The sequence below is a fragment of the Salvia hispanica genome, chromosome 3 (genome assembly GCF_029641045.1).
Source record: "Salvia hispanica isolate PSC_SH4W2 chromosome 3, Shi_PSC_v1, whole genome shotgun sequence".
In the NCBI taxonomy this organism is placed as follows: Eukaryota; Viridiplantae; Streptophyta; class Magnoliopsida; order Lamiales; family Lamiaceae; genus Salvia; species Salvia hispanica.
Genome location: NC_142694.1, coordinates 60,444,328 through 60,464,372, shown reverse-complemented (window position 1 = coordinate 60,464,372; position 20,045 = coordinate 60,444,328). Strand labels below are relative to the sequence as shown.

Genomic DNA, 20,045 nt, shown 5'->3' with positions numbered 1-20,045 from the left:
AACGAAGGGAGTATCATTTTCAAAACGAGTGCGGAAAATAAGCAACTCGCTTATCTTGAGACAAAAGGAGTACTTACTACTTTGATTGAAGGTCGGAAATGCTCATAAGTATCAGGTTATAATCCTAAATTCAAAATTCTCATAAACATGAAGGACAAAATACAGGTACAATCAAGGTGAAAACACCAGATTCTACAACTGAATCTAAACCAGATATTTAAAAACTCAACCTAAATACTACCACAAGCAAACAATAATTACACAAGCTAAAAACCGTTTTAAGCACTAAGACAAAATGTGATTGCAGAGTCAGGGTCAGCATATTATTACTTTCAAGGTAATATCATCTTCACATTGTGCAGATGACCACTGCTCTTGGTCTGGTTGTTCACGGACTCAAAAGCTTGCGTGCACACATTGGCAAAACCCGTCATTGCCTGAAAAACATGGGGCAAACCCATCTGCAGGTTGTTCATGGTCATCGCCCTGGTCACGCTGATCGACTTCTCATACTTGGCCTTCTCATCCTCTGCCTTGGACCTCAAGGCCTCCACCTTGGCTCTTTTCTCTCGCACGGGATCCTTGCTTGTATCACCGTAGGTTTGTGACGGCCCGTGCTTGCTCTCCAATGACCGGAGCTCGCCTGCCTTCTTCTCAAGCTCCTTGAACACCGACTCTGACCTCCTTTTCTGTTTTTGTTCTTCCGCTTGCTGCACTACAATTGCATGGATGACTGATAGGAAACTCTTGATTCCCTCGGATGCCACCTTGTCAGGAGCGTTGTTGATTGCGAGCTGCCATTCTTCACAGAGCGAGTAAATGGCGGAGTCTTGCTTCGTTTTGTTGATGGGATTGTTACCTACTTGGAAGAGGCTGAGACGGAGCCAGCCTGTCAATGACTGAATATATTCGCGTTGAGCTTTGATGAGGCTACAGAAGGAGAGGTGCCACTGCTGAGCTTCGAGCTCGAGCTGAAGCGTTGATTGCCGATGGATTTCAGAAGTGGGCTCCACTGAAGGGATGCAGTTGAGGTATTTGAGCTGCTGGACTATATGTGTTTGTACCTGGTGGAATTCATACATGCTTCTCCACATGCCCATGAACCTACAACAAGGTGATGATTATAATTTATAACACACTGAAAATTCATGTGGTGTTTATAACTATCCAACATTCTTTCAATCATTAAAAATAACCAGAAAGCTAGTGAATAACAGATGAAAATAAACAGATGGTAGCACAAAAGTTTCCCCTAGATACTTGTTCAAGGCGCGACGGAGAGAAATTACCCCTTAACGAGCTGAAGAAGTTGAGGATGAAGCTCTGATTCCCTCAATTTGATAATCTCGATGGAGGTAGTCTCAATCGCTTGCACAGCAACTGTCATCTGCGATTCCAACTTCTCGACTTCCTTTTTAGCCTTCTCAGTCTTGATATAATCAGCATTCTTCATCTCTAGCTTCCTGAGAGCTGCTACTCTTTTCTCATGCTCTAGTTTCAAAGACTCGGCATTCTACAATGTCGAAAGCAAATCAAGGATACCAAAACAAATGGATTAACAAAGGCACTGAAAGAGCATAGAGCATAATAGTCAACAAAATCAAACTAGTTAATTGAATACCTTAACCTCCAGGAAGAGTTTCTTCTCCCACGCGTATAACCTCTCAACCGTTGAACAATGAGTGGCATTTCCATTGGGAGCAAGATGAACCGTGTTTCCGATAGGATCCTCGCAGAACTTTCCAAATGCATTCCATTTTGCACTGCCCGAACCCCAACTCCAGTGTAGTGGACTCAAACTCTTCCCAAATCCATTGTCCTTACCTGCAAACAAAACAACATGAAAACTATGCAAATAAAAAATTTAAACATATTCACAAATAGTGTCGTAATTACCGAGCGAGGATTGGCGATTAAAATTGGAAACTGGGACTTCCAACAATGCGGAGAGTGGGCCACCAGCATTGGCAGCTTGCAAAAAGTAGTCATCAAGCTCCTTAATGATCTCAACCAGGTCTTTACCCTTGGTCGACACCACCACCGCTAGCTCGCTGCTGGCGGTGGTGGTGGCAGTGGCTGTGGTAGCAGAAGGCGGGGCAGCCCTGGTGATGATGGGGGTGACGGGCGCCTCGGAGGCAGTGGCGGTCGTGGTCTCCCACTCCTCCTCCTCGTCCTCCGACCGCCTGGTGGTCGTCGGCATAAAGGGGTCCCAGAAATCCCAGGTGGACGCGGGCGGAGGTGGAGGAGGAGGCGGCGGGCGGATGGCTGAGGAGGGGGTGGTGGTGGTCCACGACATAGGGCTGAATGGAGGAGGGAGTGGGTTGTTAGGAAGCTGCTGTGGGGGCGGGGGGAGGGGGTTGTGGTGGTGGAGGCTGGTTTCCGCCGTGGCGAATTGAAGAAGAGCGGAGCCGTTGTTGCGGAGAGACCTTATGTACATGCTGTGGGCGGCGGCAAAGGCATGCCTCGCCTTCACAAACTGCTTCATGTATCTCTTTCTAGCCTTACATCTCGACACCATTTCCTCCCTCTCTAACCTTGAATACCAACAACCCATTTTTCCCTCTCTCTATTGTGTGTGTGACAAATTCAATGCAAATTTAATTTAATTGGAATTTGCACATACGTTCCTTCAATCTCCTTCGATCCAAGTTAGAGGAATTTGCACAAGAAAATTCAAATATAGAGGAAAAAGCTTAAATGCTTTGGCTAAGTACTGCACTTTCTTTGCTCTGAACACACAAATAATCTTAGATACTACTTTAAATCTAGTGAGAGAAAGAGCAGACACAGGGAATTAGAGATTCAGTGCAAAATCTTGAGCTGCAAAATATAAATTCAGATTCACGAATCGATCAATTCAAATAATTAATCGCACAATCGACAAAGAAAAAGCAGCAGAAGGAAGAAGGAGACCTGTAGGAAGAGCATTTCTCGGCCAATCCATCGCCATTTTTGAGAGAGAGATCAGTGAAGGTTGAAGGTGAGAGGAAGAAGACAGTGTATATCAATACAAAAAGGTTGATGTTGGCAAACTGTATTTAATTTTATTTACTCACTTTATATTTCATTCCTATTTATTTTATGTGTTTGGCTATAATGCCCTCGGAATCTGTTATTTTACCAACATTCTCCGTTTTATTTTAATTTTTTATTTAATGCTTGTTCGTATTAATGCTATTATAATTGAATTAATGTATGAAAAACTAGTTCTAGTTTCAAAGAACAAATCTACTACTAATACTTTCAGAAAAAAATGAGCAAGGGTAATTTGGAAAATATAAAATTATAACGGGCCATATACACTTATTTTTGAAGTGAAAAATTCAAAATGGAGGGAGGTGGAAGGGTGATTTTATTTGTTACCGCATTTTCAGTCTAATGTAACATATAAACAGTAAAAAAAGTTAAAATCACAATAAAAGACAAAATTAAAAGATTTTTCAAAAGGCGTAATAATTATACTAGTAATAATCTCTGGCGACAGATTTAATTTAATTGTACCTGATTAGGATCTAACCATTGAATTTTATTTTTATGCTTAACGGGAAAATACTTTTTAAATTTGTTTGTTTCCAGATTGTAATAAATGTCTCACGAATCCCACTACGTTGTTTTGATTGTATAATATGCTTCGAGTAACAAAAGCTACAATATGGTAAAACGAGTTTTGATTGTATAATATGCTTTGGTAACAAAAGGTACAATATGGTAGTAAAACATTAACTCCATCCGTCTCAACATTACTCCACTCGCCTTAATATAAGCGAGTCATATTTCTTTTTAGAATGACACACTGTAAGTGAGTCATTATCATTTTCCTTTTCAGCAAAAAATTTTTTTTTTCTTATTTTATTCCCCACCTACTTTGTTATCTCTTTACTTTTCTACTTATTGTACTTTACTCTATAAATATAAATTCCTTCTATTATGTGCTTAAAAGATGTGTTTCCTTATGTAGTACTACTAAAAAAGTGATGAAATTAGTGAAAAATCAAACAAAAATAGAACTACAACTCACATGCATGATCAAAAATTATTTGCTGCATAGTAGACTAGTAGTAGTAGTACTTTTCAAATGTGTGGTGTGGGTAAATTTAAATTATAAACGATTATTGTTTACAGACACTATGATTGCTCAATCTCTCAAAAAAAAAACATATGGTACTTTTTTAAATTATTCATCTATTATTTCCTAATTACTACTACTCATTAGGGGTGGGTCGATACGATCGTATCGAAAACGTTGTATCGTGTATCGAAAATATCGATATGAAAGAATTTCATATCGTTATCGTATCGAAAGTTTCGATATATCGAACTTTCAATATAAAAAAATTTCATATCGTTATCGTATCGATATTTCGATATATCGTACCGAAATTCGATATATCGTTAAATATCGATATATATCGAAAATTTTGATATATATCGATATATATCGAAAATAAAATATCGATATATATATATATATCGTATTTTCGATATAAAACGATATATCGCGATATAAGGAAATTCATATCGTTGTCGTATCGAAAACTTACGATATTACGATATATCGAAAATTCGATAATTTTCCGATATTTTTCGATACGATACGAACGATATATCATTTTTTCGGTATTTTTCCCCAGCCCTACTACTCATAGTGTTATTTGTCATGCACATTCAATTTTCCGATTATGCTATTAAGGATCAAATTGATTTTTTTTATTCTATTTACAGGAAAACACATTATTATTTGTTTAGATAGTTTACGAAATTAACCATAGTCCAGAAACACTAGTATGTTTTCCAAGTGTTAAATTGTACATTTTGCAGAAAAGAACATCACTATTTAGTTTGAGCATTAAAGGAATTTGCGTATTACCTATATTGCGTAGGTAAAACCGTAAAAATATAATGTTGCAGAAAATATGCTAATTAAGAGCGTTACACATACACTACATCATGTAGGCGGATTTCATGACAACAAAATTTAATAATCTAGAGTTTTAAAATCCGAATCTCTTAGGATGAAAATTATTTTAATAAGTCGAAAATTATTTTGAAAAACTTGTAAACTGTATAAAACCAAGTTGATACAAACCCCAAATATCAGGTTAAATGATTATAGATAATGTTTAAAATATGTAGTCCAAAATACTTGTCAGACGCAGGTCAATTTATAAAACCAAATTTAATTTCAATAAATTATGGAGCACAATCAAAACATAGAAATGTAGTGATATTTGGTTTAACAAAAAGGTAATTAAAGCATCAGAAAATAATTATAAGTAAATTGTTTGGTGTAAAGAGTGGAATCGCACTCTCTCTGACACAAAATATAACAATCAAAATTCACTGTCACTCACCTCATCTTTTTCGGACAGAACTGCCGTCACATATGAATAATACATGTAATGTGAGGTGAGTTGCATAGGGTCATAGATAATACTCCCTCCGTCCCAGATTTATAGTAACATTTTGCCATAAAAGTCCGTCCCATATTTGAAGTAACATTTAGAATTTATCATATTTGCACATAAAATTTTACCCCATTATTCACTAAAATTACACCTAAATGCCATTATCTATATTAAAATAAATCAAAACAAAAATAAAAAACCAAAAAGTCAAGGAGAGACCCACCTTCAACCAACTCACTTCATTTATTACACACTCAATCATCTCACTTCATTTATTACACACTTCACCATCTCACTCCACTATCTCATTTCATTTATTACACACTCCACCCCTCACTTCATTAATTACACACTCCACCAATTCCTTAAAACCCGTGCCATAACTTAATGTTACTGCAAATGTGGGACGGAGGGAGTATATTTCTAATAAGATAAAACTCATTTTCTTTATTTCTTTAGTTTTTAAATGAACTTATTCCGTTTCACTCAAAATGTGCACGTTATTGAGTGGCATGATATTTTAGGAGAAAGAATTGTCAAATGGAGTAAGAGCATCCGCAACGCGGGCTCGATTTTGGCTCGGTCTCGTCTCGACGAGACGAGACATCTCGTCGCGCGACGCGACACGGCGAGGCCGGCCTCGAGCTGGCGAGACGACGCCCGCGCCCACGTGGCGCGCGCTGGAGCGTTGCGTGACGCCCACTCGCCGGCCCGCGAGTGGGCATCGTATTTATGACGTAATAAATTTTTTTTTTTATAAATTCGAAAAAATCGAATTTAATTAAAAAAAAAAATTCAAACGGTCAATTGACCGTTGGGGACCAAACGGTCGAATTTTTCAATTTTTTTTTCAATTTTTTATTCTCCTATAAATATACTCCACACTCCATTCACCATTTTACACACAAACACAACTTTCATTCCTCATTCCTCTTCCATTTTACACACAAACACTACTCTCAAATTGTTGAAAAAATGTCCGGCGATGGAAACTCCAGCGGCGGCGGCTTCGGCAGGCGGCGCTCCGTCGGGTTCGACTTGAACTCGTTCGACGATTGGGCGAGCATGTACAACTGTTTGGGTACTCCCGGTTCGTCGCCGGGCACCCAAGGCTCGACCACCCAGCCGGCGTACCAAACACCACATTTTGATGTGGATGCATACTATCGTTCTCCCCCCCCCCCCCCCCAGAGGTACGGGCAATCGCCTGGATTAACCCAAATTCCGGAGAATTTTTTGGCGCCTGATCGCAATTTGCCCGACTGGCCAATCGGTGGAGGCTCCGGCTCCGGTTCCGGCAGGATCAACCTCAGTCTCGGCGTCAATGCCGAGGAGGAAGAGGAGGCAGCGGCTGCAGAGGTTGGTGGAGACGGCAGTCGGCATGCATACAGCCAAGCCGAGACGTTGGCTTTGTATGACGCTTGGATCAGCGTCTCGTACGATCCTGTCGTCGGGAATCAACAAACCCACAAGTGCTTTTGGGAAAAAGTCACCGACCTTTACAACGCCCGAAGGCCGACGACTACCGTTCGCCGCAACGTGAAGATGCTCCGCAGTCATTGGGACCGAACCGACAAAGATGTCAAAAAATTTTGCGCGATATACAGGGGAGAAGAGGCGAATTATCAGAGCGGAGCCAGTGGAGCCGACATTCTGAGAGCGGCGTTGCGGGTCTTCAAAGACGACGTCGGCAAAGATTTCAAGCTTGTTGATGTTTGGTCGCAAGTCCACCACCTTGACAGGTGGGCTGGCGGTGTCGAGTCTGCCTCGGGCTCGAAACGCACGAAGCGCACGGCGCGTGGCCACTACTCGTCTAGTGATGGCGGCGAAGGCAACACCTCACGTGAGGGCACGCCAACCGATGATGCAGGGGGGTCTTCTTCCGGTGCACGACGTCGGCCGCAAGGGACCAAGGCGGCGAAGGCGGCTAGAGCCAGGGGGAGAGCGAGAGCGAGAGGGATGGGCCGCGGCGGACCAAGCCAGGCGGGCGAGGGCTCGGGCTCCGGCACGGGCACGGGCTCGCACACCCTAATGTCCATGTACCTAGTCGCCACGATGGCGGACCTCTCAAAAATGAATCCTGACCAAGTTGCAGCCCATATGGCCGGAATTGAGTATATGAGCGCTCAACTTGGTATAGTTGTACCGCCGACTTCGGGGGATGATGATTCGCCGGCGGAGTAGTTTTTTTATTTTTTAGGATTTTAAATTATGTACTTTTTTTATTTTTTAGGATTTTAAATTATGTATTTTTTTCTATTTTTTAGGCTTTTTTTAAGTTGTAATATTTATTTTATTTTAATGAAGTGTGTTTTTATTAATTGAATTTGTTGGAATTAAAAATAAAAAATGAAATTGAATGAATAGTTAAGAGATGGTTAAGAGATGGAGGGTTGCAGGTGCTGTCTCTTAGTTAAGAGATGAGCTGAAAAGTACAGTGGGCCCATGAATAGTTAAGAGATGAGACGGTTAAGAGACGGATAAGAGATAGCGTTGCGGATGGCCTAAGTAGAGAAAAAAGAATAGTTGAATAGAGTATTATTTTAATGAGTTAAGGGGAGAAAGATTTATTTCTAAATATAAAAAATGGATATCTTGAATTGGACAAACTAAAAAATGACTTCTTAAATAAGACGAAGAGAGTAATATCTCAAGTTTTAACAATTTTAACAATTATGATAATTTTTTAACTTCTCAATTTAATACCGTACTAGTATCAATCACAGATATATTCTGAGATAAGTACTAATTATTTATGCAAAAACAAATCGTAAAGGATTCTGGCATAATTTGATAAACCTAGAATTTGAAAAAAAATTGGTTAAAAGATCGATATTTAACCATTAATTCCGCTATATGAATTGCATTGTTGTGTGTCAGAAGAAGCAGCCGAAAATATTACTTCCTCCGTTCCAGATAATTCGACCCAGTATTCTATTTCGGACCATCCCACATAATTTGTCCCACTTCATTTTTACTATTTTTGATAGTGGACCACATATTCCACTAACTCATTCATACTCACATTTTATTATAAAACTAATCCTTTAAAAGTAGGACCCTCATCCCACCAACTTTTTCAACTCACTTTCCATTAGATTTCTTAAAACCCGTGCCGGATCAAAGTGTCCCGAATTATCTGGGACTGAGGGAGTATCACACACTAATAATATTTACTTTGTTTTATTAAAATAGGTTGTATTTCCTTTTTCGTCTGTCTCATACAAATAGTCTATATCTATTTATAACAACTTTTTTTTTTCATCTTTTTTTACTTTATCATTTACGAGACTCACCATCGACTACATAATTTCGACCATTTTTTCTCATTTTCTCTTACTTTACCAATTATGTATTAAAATTTGTGTCAATGCTAAATGGTCTATTTTAGGGCTGACAATTTTTGACCCGACACAGAGTTAACCCGACACGAACACGCACGTTTGGGATTTGGGTCCTTATAGGGTCGACCCAATAAGAACCCAAAAATTTTGGGTTGGGTTGGGTTGGGTCGGGTTAGGGTTATCCGTTAAGAAAAAAAATTATTTTGATTAATTGAAATAATATATTAAACTTTAATTTTATTTATTTTTATTAATTAAAAAAATATTATACTTTAATTTTATTAGAAAAAATATGATTAATACTATTATTAATTATTTTTTATGATAAAAAATATTACTGCATACTTAAATTTTATTAAAAATAAGTATTTTAACTTTATTATTTAAATTTAATTTTAATATGCTTTAATTTTATTATTTGGATTTAAGGAATAATTATTTGGCGACCCTATCCGCACAATTTGTCAGTCCTATTTCTATGGGACGAAGTAATAACATGATAATTATTCCTTAAATTTCGTTTGGTTGTAATCCCTTGTCCCATAAATTAAAAGATTTCTATTATAGGAAAAAAAATTCTCTACTTGACTCTAATTTTATCAACTGTGAATTAAAATCAACATCATTTAATTTTTCAAGGACCCAATATAAATATAGAAAAAAGAATACTACTTTGATTAGATCTGCCCAAGGTTTACCGAACCGGCGGTTAAACGCCGTAAACGCCGGTTACGCTTTTGAATCGAAACCGTGAAAATTTACCCGAACCGAAACCGTCGATTTTTAAAATGTGGTTCGGTTCAAGTTCAAAAATTTTATGTCGGAACCTTCGGTACCAAACCATAACCACAAAAAACTGTGAAACTAAACCAGAACTGCAAAAAAATCGTAAAAAGCTGTCGAAAAACCGTCCGTTGGCACATGTAACATACAAGTGGATTTTAACTACGATGAATATATTAGAAGATAATTTTATTCGCTTGTGGTACGGGAAATACCATGGAGAAGGAGAACAAGTTCATCTCTAACCCCATAAATTAACATTTTAAATTGGAACTCTAACTATAAATAAAATTGGATTAGCGTAAGTTATCTGTTAAAAATCCGTGGTTTTGGACTGCAGTTGAAGGATGGCGTTATATCCTGAAACACCTTAAGCCTCTTCTCCACTCTCTTCTTCTTCTTCAACACATCTCCCTCTCCTCCCAACACCGCCGCCATTAACGCATCTCCGATCTCCATTCTCCTTCTCGTTGCCGGATCTGCTCCTCTTCGCCGAGTAGAACGGCTGCGCGCCGATGTTTAGATTCAACAACACACTGTTATTATTATTAGCACTATTCTTCCGATTAATTACGATGTTGCCGCTATTGACATTCTCATCCGGCGTGGCGCGGCTCTCCCTGCACGGCTGAGGCTGCCAGATCGCGGAGGAGCCTAAGAAGGCGTCGAAGAGCTTGCTCTGCTCCACGCGATCGACGCCGCATTGCGTCATCTTCTCCGATTCGAGATCGGTGAGCATCTGCTGAGCTCTCTCGTAGGCCTTGAGGTGCGAATCGACGCCCCTGGGGCCGTCCGCCACCGCCGGCTTCACCCGGCGCAGCGTGCCCTTGGCCTCGCCGATTCTGCCCTGCTTCATCAGGCAGATCCCGAGATTACACATCTTGTTGTTGTCCGGCGCCAGCACAAGCACTCGCCGATACGCCTCCTCCGCTTCGATGTAGTTGTTCTGCTGCATCAACGCCCACCCTAAGTTCCCCTGCACCATCGATGAATTATAATTGGGGATTTATGAACCCTAATTTTTACAATTGGGGATTTCTGAACCCTAATTTGATTCTATTTAATTTAATTAAGCGCGAGAGTGTGTGTGTTTTACCAGTAGTCGCGTGGCCTCTTGCTCGACGGAAACTTGGAATTTCTTCCCCTGCGATCGGGCGGTTTTGGTGCGCTTGCCGTTGAAGGCCATGCCTTGCTGGATGAGGAACAGCTTGCGCCTCAGAAGCGCCACTTGGTCGTCCAATCTCCCACATCTCTGCAAATAATTTAAAAAACGGTTATGAATATTGTTACGGACTCAATGTCCCGTCAATTGTGGAAACAAGTTCTCTTGTTTGGTCGGTATCAATAACGAACCTTGTAGAGGTCTAATAAGATGTTGTCGAGGGATTCCTGGGCGTGATCGGAGCAACGGACGCGCAGTGATTTGATAGCTTCAATGGCTTCTTGAGACCTATTTTGCTGCTTCATGACAATGGCCATGTCTTTGAGGGCGCTATCGACTCAGTCGCCCGCGTTAATGGCGGCCCAGAAGAGAGGTATGGCCCTCTCCGGATCCTTGTCGATGAGTTGAACGTTTTTGGCACGGACGTAGGGGGTGTCGCCGACAGGGACCTTGTGGGTGACGTGGAAGGTCTCGGAACGAGTGAGGAGGGGCTTGGCCGGAGACAAGGGAGCTGATTTTGCTGGCCTGAAACCGGGCGGCCCATTCCACATTTCTTTCATCATCTTTTCCGCACACACACTACACACCACAAGAGTGACAGAGAGATGAAGGAAGGGAGGAGAGGGTGTACTTTAGACGGTCTTCTGAAGGAATTTTCGAAATTCCGACCGTTGGAGTTTACCGTTTGTGTAAACTAGCCGTTGCGCCCAGATATGAACGGGGAAGGTGAATAAGAAATGATACATATATATAAAATTATATACTCGAAATATAATTTATGTGGAAATTCTTATACAATCATTTTCAATCACAAATACATTCGTATAAGAAAATGATACTAGCAATCATCAGCCTAGATACATATAATTTGAAAGGAAAAAATAGCAAATATCCCAATTCACAATATCTTTTAAAATTTAATAATTTTTCATGACAATAGATATAATTTAATATAGTTAAAAAATGATTTATCGTCTAAAATAACATGACATTAAAATTTAGAAAATGACAAAATTAGAGTAATTCACAAATAATTTCATTTTGATTAAAATTGTTCATTGTGGAAAAAGTTTGAAAAATATCGAAAGTACGTGTATTTACATATAACATGTCATATTGATTTACTACCTTTCGTCATGTAGATGGTAATATGCTAAATGTACTCTACTTCTAACGGGCTCTGTTAATTAGGTGAATAATAAAAAAGCTCAAATTTCATATATTTATAGTATTTAACAATTAAAGTTTAGGGGAAAATAAAAAAATATTAAAAGTTCGTGTATTTATAGATAAATATTCCTTTTTTTTCATGCTTTACCCAATTTACATTGGGTTAAGTACACAAAATTTTAACATTTTTTGTTTTTTCCTAGCAAACAATTCATGCCAGATTAAAGCTAGTGTTGAGTGCACTTGCCATATTACCATCCACGTGGTTGTTAGGATTGGTATTCTAAAAATCATATTTCGAGTATGTTGCATGAACAAAATGCTTTTTTTCTACCAACTTCGGGGACTCCCTTGTAGTGTAATCATAGTCATAACGCACGCTTAGTCATGATAGGCAAATTTTTGTTTGAATAAGTATTTTATTTGAATTTATAGCTTTACCATACTTTATCTTTGTTGAAATTGAATTGACAGGGTTGTGTTACTATTGCTATATTTCAATGACATAAAATTGGGATAGAGATTAGCATAAATATGGGGGAATCGGATGATGAATGGTAAGTAGGCCCACATTCCACTAACTCAATCCAATCACATTTTATTACTCTCTCCGTCCCAAGTTACTTGAGTCGTATTTCTTTTTGGGTTGTCTCAAGTTACTTAAGTCATTTCCCTATTTGGCTAAAAACAAAACATCTAATTGCACTTACTTTACTCTTTCTTTTACTTTACTCTTTCTCTTACTTTATTTTCTCATCTACTTTATTTAACTCACTAAATACAAATTTCTTAAATCTCGTGCCGAAAAGAAACGACTCAAGTAACGTGAGACAGAAGAAGTAAAATAAAATTAATACTCACTTTGTCACACTCTTCGATACATTTTCCTTTTTAGGATGTCCCACTATAAATGACACATATTTAAAAATAGAAAAATCACTCTCTCTAACTTATGTAATAGTTATATAATTAACTTTAGGCCGGGTAAGAGCTTAGCAAAATTGTCACATTCATTTTATCTCTGCATGCATTTTATTTAACTGAATGAATGCCGATATGTATGTGTGAGTTGACCAAGCGATAAAAAGGTTAATACCTGAGGTCAAGTTCAAGTCCTTCGTGGCGCGCGGCCTTTAAAATTGAATTCATTTACCATCCAAAAAAAATCAAATAAAAAAAGTAAACGAATGCCTACGAATAAAGACATCTGCTCACTGAAGATTACGCCTTTTTCAGTGAAATTACGTAGATAGTAAAAGTGCATACCCTGATTTTCCTGCATATACGAATTACTATGTACTTATCAGACTCAAATCAAGAGTTCCATACATAACATCCCATCTTACCACATATGTCCTCTTTAAACTTAGAACCCATAACAGAAAAGAATGTTATTCATGAACAGTCACCCTTTGATTCATGCATCATCTAAATGCACTCCCGGAAACAGAGAGTGTGCTTGTAACGTACAAAATGCTCTATAATCACGGTGTGGGCAGTCGTCCCTATGACACAACGGATGAATGCAGACATGCGAGTTCCAAGGTCACAATAGTACATTTACATATATTCACTGAAGATGAGGAGGGCAGAGCAGGAGTAAGCCAGCCTCATGATAATAACGACAAACTCATTAGCAACGAAATCTCAGACTGCTCTAAAACTATCTGCCTTGTCAAGCCTTGCAGTGCCTGAGCTAGACGATTCTCCCATAACATCAGGAGAAGCGGCGGCGTGAGATGGTGCCTTTTTCAGTGAAGTCGGCAAACCAGATATCTCCTGTATGTCACAAGAATATGTTCCAGAGAATGAGACCAACTCGTTTTGTTGTTAATTAGCTTATTTATTTAGTTGAGCTATATGAAATTTAGCTAGAGATAATTGATACAGTTAAAGCATCCAATCATAGAATATCCAGACATAATTGACACAAATAAAGCTGAAGAAAAGGGAGTGTGAAAGGAACCCCATCTTTTAGACTGGAAAATAATGCCTTCATTTTATTATGGTCACTATTTCAGTGGGAGGATATCTGATAATCTGAACCCATTCCTCAGCATTTTTAGTATGAAAGAGGTATTTCTTCCTTCCCTTCAGTTTATAGTGGGAGCTACTAAAGCAAAATGCTTCTTCGATGTTGACATGGCTAATATAGTTTTCACAAAGCACCTAACCATTCAGCTTCTTGCTTCGATCTTAGCTAAAATTAGAGAATGACATATATGCTTGCAGTTAAAAATTTTATGCACACGTGCACGCGCACACACACGATGAAACCTAAGAGAGAGAAGGGCACAGTGGAAAGAAAAGGCTGTATAGCTTAGATTTTGAAATTCATTTCTCTGTATTGCTAGAAATTTATTTTAGTCTTGTAAGATCTTCTGCTAACAAAGATAATCCACTTTTACTAATAGAATTAATGTAAGATCTTATTCAAGAACCAACTGATTACTTTGCTAAAGATATACAGTAAGATTCTGCACTACCCAACTTCATATCCCTCTGCCTGACCCGATGACATAAATCAAGGCAAAGTACCCCCAAAACACATTAGAAATAAATTATTGAAAATAAAACCTAAACAGTCCTAAAAGAAAGCATGGTTGTAGGGGAGATTACAAGACCCTGGAATCCAGATAAGCATAAAATATGGAAAAGTTACAGAAAAAAGGGTAAGAGCATACCTTCATCAGATGCAACCTTAAGTCACATGGCCGAGTCTGGTTTCCAAGACACGCAAGAGCAAATTTTGAATATTGAAACATGACATCTGAAGCAGCTTGCTTCTTTTCTTCAATCTACAACATAGTTTACAGATAATTAATCCAAATATGATGATTCAGAATTTCTTACTTGTCAAAGGAAACATAACTTTAGAAAGTTGAGATCTTGGGAAAATGATCTGATTTATTGCACAAAATAAATGAGTACAACTACAGAATGGCTCTTCACCACCATTAGGATATTCTCCCCAACTAGGATAACAGAGTATTAGGGTGTTATTGTTTTTTGGTCTTAGTCAATCTTCACATTCGCTGCAGTAGAATTCTTACGAGGCTTCAGCTAGTTTAGCTTTACCAGATTAAGCTCTTACAGTTGTTTTGTACTCAGGTTATCAACAGAAGAGTAATAGACGAAAGCACCATAAGCATTTGCTAATATCTCGGCATACAAAACATATGGTACGATAGGCATGATAGATAATGAAGAAGCTGCTGGAACAGAAATAAAATAAATAAAACAAAAGACAAATACTCCTCCTATGACTAAGAGGCCATCCTCTGAAAAGGCCGCAGCTAATTATTTCTCAATACTTCAAAAGTAGGGAACATAGCTATTCATAAGACTCTACCAAATACTCCAACTTGAATAAAACTCTAAACGATAAACCTATCTCTAAGACTCAACTAATAGCAAGACTCTTAATAAACTAAAATATATCTTTTCTGCATATCGATATCAAAAGAATATCCTCATTTTGATCTAACCCTTTCGTTTTTTCGAGTATACTCTGACTGTTGTAAGGGTGAAGTTAAGCAAAGGATTAGGTTTGGAAGTGTCGTCTGCCTTTCCTAGGTGAGGCTACACCTACAAGATAATCGCATATAAAATACACAAACTGCATACTACACACATTGTCTCAGAGCTACAGATGTGTTGTCAAGAATATTAGATCCTACAATACGGCATGAAATTCCTCAGAGAAGAGTATGCAATGAGTTCCAGACTCTAGCATACTCTTCTTTCAGCTTGATCTAAAATGTTCAAACTTCAAAGTGAAGATTCTTTGAGAAATTAACTTATCCATCAGGATCTAGGAAACTGTCTCTAGCTAGCCGATATAAACAAGACCTATAGATCCCTTACACCAAGACAAGAACATCGTGTAACTGGTAGATATCAGCTCATAAAAGATGGCATGATACGGACGTATGGAGTGACCAAAAATGCAGTCATTGATCCTAAAACACAAAACTTCCCTCAACGCGATAAGTACCCTTATCTTCATGGCACTAAAAGAAACCAATCACCAAGTCCATACAATACAATTAAACCATTAACCAAAAAATCTACATCAAGCAGAATATCAGTTCATTATCAATCTCAACTCTCTACACTTTAGTCATTAAAAATGTATAGAGTTTGACTGCATTTCGATTCTGATTGCCATTCATGTCGAAACCCTCAATAGCCAATTAATGATCACATAAAACTCGGACAGATATTTAGATTCAGAATCCTAGTACACAAAAGTGACTTCATGAAGCTTTTTCCCCAAATTAAAGAATGGAAATTTAAGCTAAGAGGTTTGGTTGCCATAGTCCAAATCCAATCTCTTAACCCGCGGTTCAACACAAAATTAACAACACGAAAAGGGTCCAATACCTAGGAGCATTGAACAAAACCAAATTCCATACAATTGGTGGTAAATATAGGTATAATAAGAATTACCTCGTAGTCTTTCATGGCTGGAACTGTGAATCCCTCCAAATTCCTTTGCTCCTCTGACGACATGCGAAACAACTGCCAGTTTACTCGAACAAATACGATTACTTCACATAACAAAACAATCAGCCAAATTATAATTAGTTATATTTGTAAATTATCAACAGCGGCCTATTAGCTCAGTTGGTTAGAGCGTCGTGCTAATAACGCGAAGGTCGCAGGTTCGAAACCTGCATGGGCCACTTTTTTTCAATCTTTATACACAATGAAATCATTTTCTTTTCTAGCAAAAGTTAACACATTTATTTTCTCTTAATTTTTTTTTCATCTCTCTACCTTTCATTTTCTACTTTACCTAAATCACTTAACACAATATTTTTTAAATCACATGCCAAAAAGAAATGTCTTCACTACAATGAAATAGAGGGAGTACTACCTCTTTTTGTTTATTTGTCCAATTGTTTGTAATGATAATTATTTTCTTCTTGATTGGATTAGCTTCTTTACTCTGAAAATAATAAGTTCAGTAATTAAAATTATTACCCCTTCCTTCCAATAATACGTATGGAATTTTAGGAGATATTTTGTATGTTAAATATGGAAAGAAAATAATATATTTATATTAATACTCACTCGGTTCCATAGTAGTAGAGTCATTTTGTCATTTTGGTGCGTTTCATAGTAGTGGAGTTATTTATCTTTGTAGTAAAAGTCAACACATGAAGTATAATATATTAAAATTATTACTACTATAAAACGAATGAAGTATGAAAGAAGACTTTTTTCAAAAAGAGAAACGTTACATCTTTCGTATAACAAACTTAAAAAATAAGCGTGACAAGTGCAGAGGATTAGTTTGATTACTTAGTCAATAGTAATACTAAAAAAATTTATCAGGAACTGAATACTACAAAACAATTGCAGTAACAATCAAGATTTTTTGAGCCCAGTCCAAATAGCTCCAAGCATTTACAAATGTGGCTGAAGATTCAAAAGGGAAAAAGATACAAGGATATACATAATAAACAGAGACCTTAGTCTGCATCTACCTTACTGCAATCCAATAGCACAACACAATCACAACAAATTTTCATAGTTTGGCATCAAAACCTTGAGCTATTTGCTTTTGACTTCTTCACCTCTGCTGCAGCGGATTTAGCAGCAGACTTGGCCAAACTTGTAGGCTTCAACACACTTTTCGGATTCAATGCCTGTCTTATCTTGAACACTGCCCATGCAGCTCCCACAGCGTGCCCCGCAGCATCCAGCCCCTCGCTCGTTGCCTTGGCTGCCTCGTCACCATACCTGTGTGAGACGAGTCCAGTTGTCACTGTGGAAGAGGTGGACATCACATTCTTCCCGGCCACTTCAGCAGCATCGCAGATTTTACCTGTTGTCACAAGAAATATAGATACATAAATACAAGGAAGCTAATTTTAACCCGAGACCATGTTCACTCAGTTTAAGCCACAACAACTTGAATGGAACCCTTATTAGCAGTCAAGCCAAGGAAACTCTCATCCATGAAATCTCAACCTTTCAGTGGTTCAAAGTGATCATCGCTGCTTGTCTACTTGGACCTCTATGTTACACTACATATGTTGATAAATTTCGTGGTGTATAGCTATTTAATCCATTTAAACAGGGATAATCTGACCACTTGTGAATTCACACACATACATGTATACATACACTACGAAAGATACAATTACAAACTAACCAACAGGAACTTGCTAACCAGTTAAAGATATAATGCTTCATATATGCCACTTGCAAAACAGAAAGTATAGAAACAAGGATTATTAGACGTACTGAATCCGTCCAGAGAAGCAAGAAGAACTTCCCCTGGCAAGTACTTAAACAACTTCTTCCCCATTTTTGAGTTTGCAAGAGAACCAGTAAAGTATCCCGAGACCTTCACAACGCCTGTAAGAACCCCTGTTGCTACTTTCTGAGTCATCTTCGTCACCCTCTTAACCCTGCACACAACAAATTACAGACATCCAACATCAATCGACCTTTAAAAGGTATAATTAGGGATGATAACTAATAGTAATGGATTATAATCACAAACAAACCGTTTGATTCTCTTCAAAGTGCTGGGATCAATCTCAGCTTTCTCACTAGGACCCATCCTCTTTCTCATAGCCTCATCCCCCCACTTTAACCGATCAATTGTGACGTCTCCACACCATAATATCCCCTTAACGAGCTGCCCTGACCCCATGGCGATCAGCCTTGCTGCTGTTCCGCTATATTCCTCTACATTTGGGGCCAGCGTCGTCCAATACGCTGCGCACTGGCCCTCCACTTCCTCCCTCTTCTTCGCATCCGTTTCCCACTCCATTGGAGTGATCTCTGCTGCAGCGCCGACCACCGCCTTCTCGTCCACCTTCCGCACAGAGAAATTACTGCAATTTTCTAAGATTGCGTCCAATTCCTTGAGCAAATCCTCCTGGCCTTTTGAAACTATCGTGAGGCCGTAGCTTAAGACGTCGACGTCGTTTAACTTCTTCTCCTTCTCATCTCCTTTCTTCTTCTTCTTTTTCTTCTTCTTCTTTTTGTTTTTCTTCGATCCTTCCTCATCGCTCGAGTCGGAAGAGTCGCCGTCGCGCGGGGGTTGGAAGGAGAAGAAGTAGTGCGAAGCGTCGAGCTTGACGGCAGCTAGATCCTTGGTGAGCGGCCACTCGATTTCGTCGGAGATGGCGGCGAGGACGGCGACGGTGTTGTCGCCCTGGCGGAGGCGGATGATCTGGAGATCTCCGGCGGCGAGCTCGACGGAGTAGTGAGTGTCGATTAGGTGGACGATGGCGCCGGGGATGGTGAAGTAGGACTCCTCGGCGGAGTCGGGCGGCGCGGAGGGGGAGTAGCCTTCGCTCCGCGGAGAGGGGAATAGGTTGTGTAGGTCGTTGGTGTGGACGGTGGGGTAGAGAGGAGGGGCGGTGGGGTTGATTTGGGGGTACATTGGGGTGCGATTAGGGTTGGGATCTGGCGATGCCATTGGAGTTCTGGTTTTGGGGGAAAAAAATCAAGGATGAAATGAAATTTAAGGAAATGCAGATTGAGAGAGGTGTACGGAGATTAAGGAAGCTCCCGGGCACGAAACGCGGGATCATTTTCATTAATGTATTGTTAACTCTTAATTGTAATCGTGTTATGTATACAGTATAGACTTGTTCCTCTTTACTGCCTTTGAGATTTGATTTTGTTTAATTACTACTCCAATCATAATACAATTCCAGTCAACTCAATTTTCTAAACATAAAAATATGTTTTAAATATGCTTAAACAAATCGCAAAACAATATTTAATGTACTAGTATAAAACTCAATTATAATCTAAAGATCAATCCCCAAAATATAATTTACTGAATTTTAGCATTATTGATATTTTTTAGCTTTGACATTTTTTTTTCCTATAATACATATAATTCTAATCAAATTAAAGGTAATTTAGAATAGATATCGTAATATTATCATATAATGCTAACATATAGCAAGACCATATGACTGGTTATTTATTCGAAAATACACAAACTTTTAATAATTTCTGATTTTTCTTAATACATTTTTTTTAAAATTTTCGTACGTGAACTTTGGAGTTATTTTATTTCATCTCGATCAAATTATTTTGATTAAATGAATTTTTTTTGTTAATTGTTCTAGTTTAGCTATTTTCTAATCCCTTCATTCCATAGTAACAGAGACGTTTCTTTTCGGCACGAAGATTAAAAAA

General features: G+C 38.5%; 4 protein-coding genes and 1 non-coding gene across 5 annotated transcripts; 1 reads left to right on the top strand and 4 right to left on the bottom strand.

The window, feature by feature from the left end:
- Positions 1–116: 116 nt before the first annotated feature.
- On the bottom strand, positions 117–3,034 carry LOC125216512 (pyridoxal-phosphate-dependent serine hydroxymethyltransferase, putative (DUF632)). The gene is made up of 4 exons (XM_089067783.1): positions 1,897–3,034; positions 1,622–1,824; positions 1,290–1,513; positions 117–1,104 (listed from the first exon to the last, which is right to left on the bottom strand). Exons 1-4 carry the CDS (start codon positions 2,552–2,554, stop codon positions 333–335), a joined length of 1,857 nt encoding a protein of 618 aa, XP_088923909.1. The 5' UTR covers positions 2,555–3,034; the 3' UTR covers positions 117–332.
- Positions 3,035–9,706: 6,672 nt separating this feature from the next.
- Positions 9,707–11,391, bottom strand: LOC125211030 (protein POLLENLESS 3-LIKE 2-like). Its single transcript, XM_048110703.2, has 3 exons — positions 10,886–11,391; positions 10,629–10,784; positions 9,707–10,508 (listed from the first exon to the last, which is right to left on the bottom strand). The coding sequence occupies exons 1-3, from the start codon at positions 11,009–11,011 to the stop codon at positions 9,903–9,905; spliced, it is 888 nt and encodes a 295-aa protein (XP_047966660.2). The 5' UTR covers positions 11,012–11,391; the 3' UTR covers positions 9,707–9,902.
- A 1,744-nt stretch (positions 11,392–13,135) lies between these two features.
- LOC125211031 (uncharacterized) lies at positions 13,136–16,437 on the bottom strand. Its single transcript, XM_048110704.2, has 3 exons — positions 16,317–16,437; positions 14,549–14,662; positions 13,136–13,643 (listed from the first exon to the last, which is right to left on the bottom strand). Exons 1-3 carry the CDS (start codon positions 16,377–16,379, stop codon positions 13,512–13,514), a joined length of 309 nt encoding a protein of 102 aa, XP_047966661.1. The 5' UTR covers positions 16,380–16,437; the 3' UTR covers positions 13,136–13,511.
- Positions 16,438–16,478: 41 nt separating this feature from the next.
- Positions 16,479–16,552, top strand: TRNAI-AAU (transfer RNA isoleucine (anticodon AAU)). Its single transcript has one exon. It is a non-coding gene; the product is annotated as a tRNA-Ile (tRNA).
- Positions 16,553–17,199: 647 nt separating this feature from the next.
- Positions 17,200–19,362, bottom strand: LOC125216942 (protein EARLY-RESPONSIVE TO DEHYDRATION 7, chloroplastic-like). Its single transcript, XM_048118735.2, has 3 exons — positions 18,389–19,362; positions 18,123–18,289; positions 17,200–17,700 (listed from the first exon to the last, which is right to left on the bottom strand). The coding sequence occupies exons 1-3, from the start codon at positions 19,309–19,311 to the stop codon at positions 17,414–17,416; spliced, it is 1,377 nt and encodes a 458-aa protein (XP_047974692.1). The 5' UTR covers positions 19,312–19,362; the 3' UTR covers positions 17,200–17,413.
- Positions 19,363–20,045: the final 683 nt, after the last annotated feature.

Excerpts from the sequence above, each read along its gene's own strand:
- LOC125216942 (XM_048118735.2), bottom strand. The coding sequence starts at position 19,311 with ATGGCATCGCCAGATCCCAACCCTAATCGCACCCCAATGTACCCCCAA. Across the intron at positions 18,290-18,388 it reads ACTTTGAAGAGAATCAAACG|GGTTAAGAGGGTGACGAAGA; the intron begins GTTTGTTTGTGA and ends TGTTGTGTGCAG. Across the intron at positions 17,701-18,122 it reads TGCTTCTCTGGACGGATTCA|GTAAAATCTGCGATGCTGCT; the intron begins GTACGTCTAATA and ends TTGTGACAACAG.
- LOC125211031 (XM_048110704.2), bottom strand. The coding sequence starts at position 16,379 with ATGTCGTCAGAGGAGCAAAGGAATTTGGAGGGATTCACAGTTCCAGCC. Across the intron at positions 14,663-16,316 it reads CAGCCATGAAAGACTACGAG|ATTGAAGAAAAGAAGCAAGC; the intron begins GTAATTCTTATT and ends ACTATGTTGTAG. Across the intron at positions 13,644-14,548 it reads TAAGGTTGCATCTGATGAAG|GAGATATCTGGTTTGCCGAC; the intron begins GTATGCTCTTAC and ends TGTGACATACAG.
- LOC125211030 (XM_048110703.2), bottom strand. The coding sequence starts at position 11,011 with ATGGCCATTGTCATGAAGCAGCAAAATAGGTCTCAAGAAGCCATTGAA. Across the intron at positions 10,785-10,885 it reads TCTTATTAGACCTCTACAAG|AGATGTGGGAGATTGGACGA; the intron begins GTTCGTTATTGA and ends AATTATTTGCAG. Across the intron at positions 10,509-10,628 it reads AAGAGGCCACGCGACTACTG|GGGAACTTAGGGTGGGCGTT; the intron begins GTAAAACACACA and ends TCGATGGTGCAG.
- LOC125216512 (XM_089067783.1), bottom strand. The coding sequence starts at position 2,554 with ATGGGTTGTTGGTATTCAAGGTTAGAGAGGGAGGAAATGGTGTCGAGA. Across the intron at positions 1,514-1,621 it reads AACTCTTCCTGGAGGTTAAG|AATGCCGAGTCTTTGAAACT; the intron begins GTATTCAATTAA and ends TCGACATTGTAG. Across the intron at positions 1,105-1,289 it reads CTTCTTCAGCTCGTTAAGGG|GTTCATGGGCATGTGGAGAA; the intron begins GTAATTTCTCTC and ends ACCTTGTTGTAG.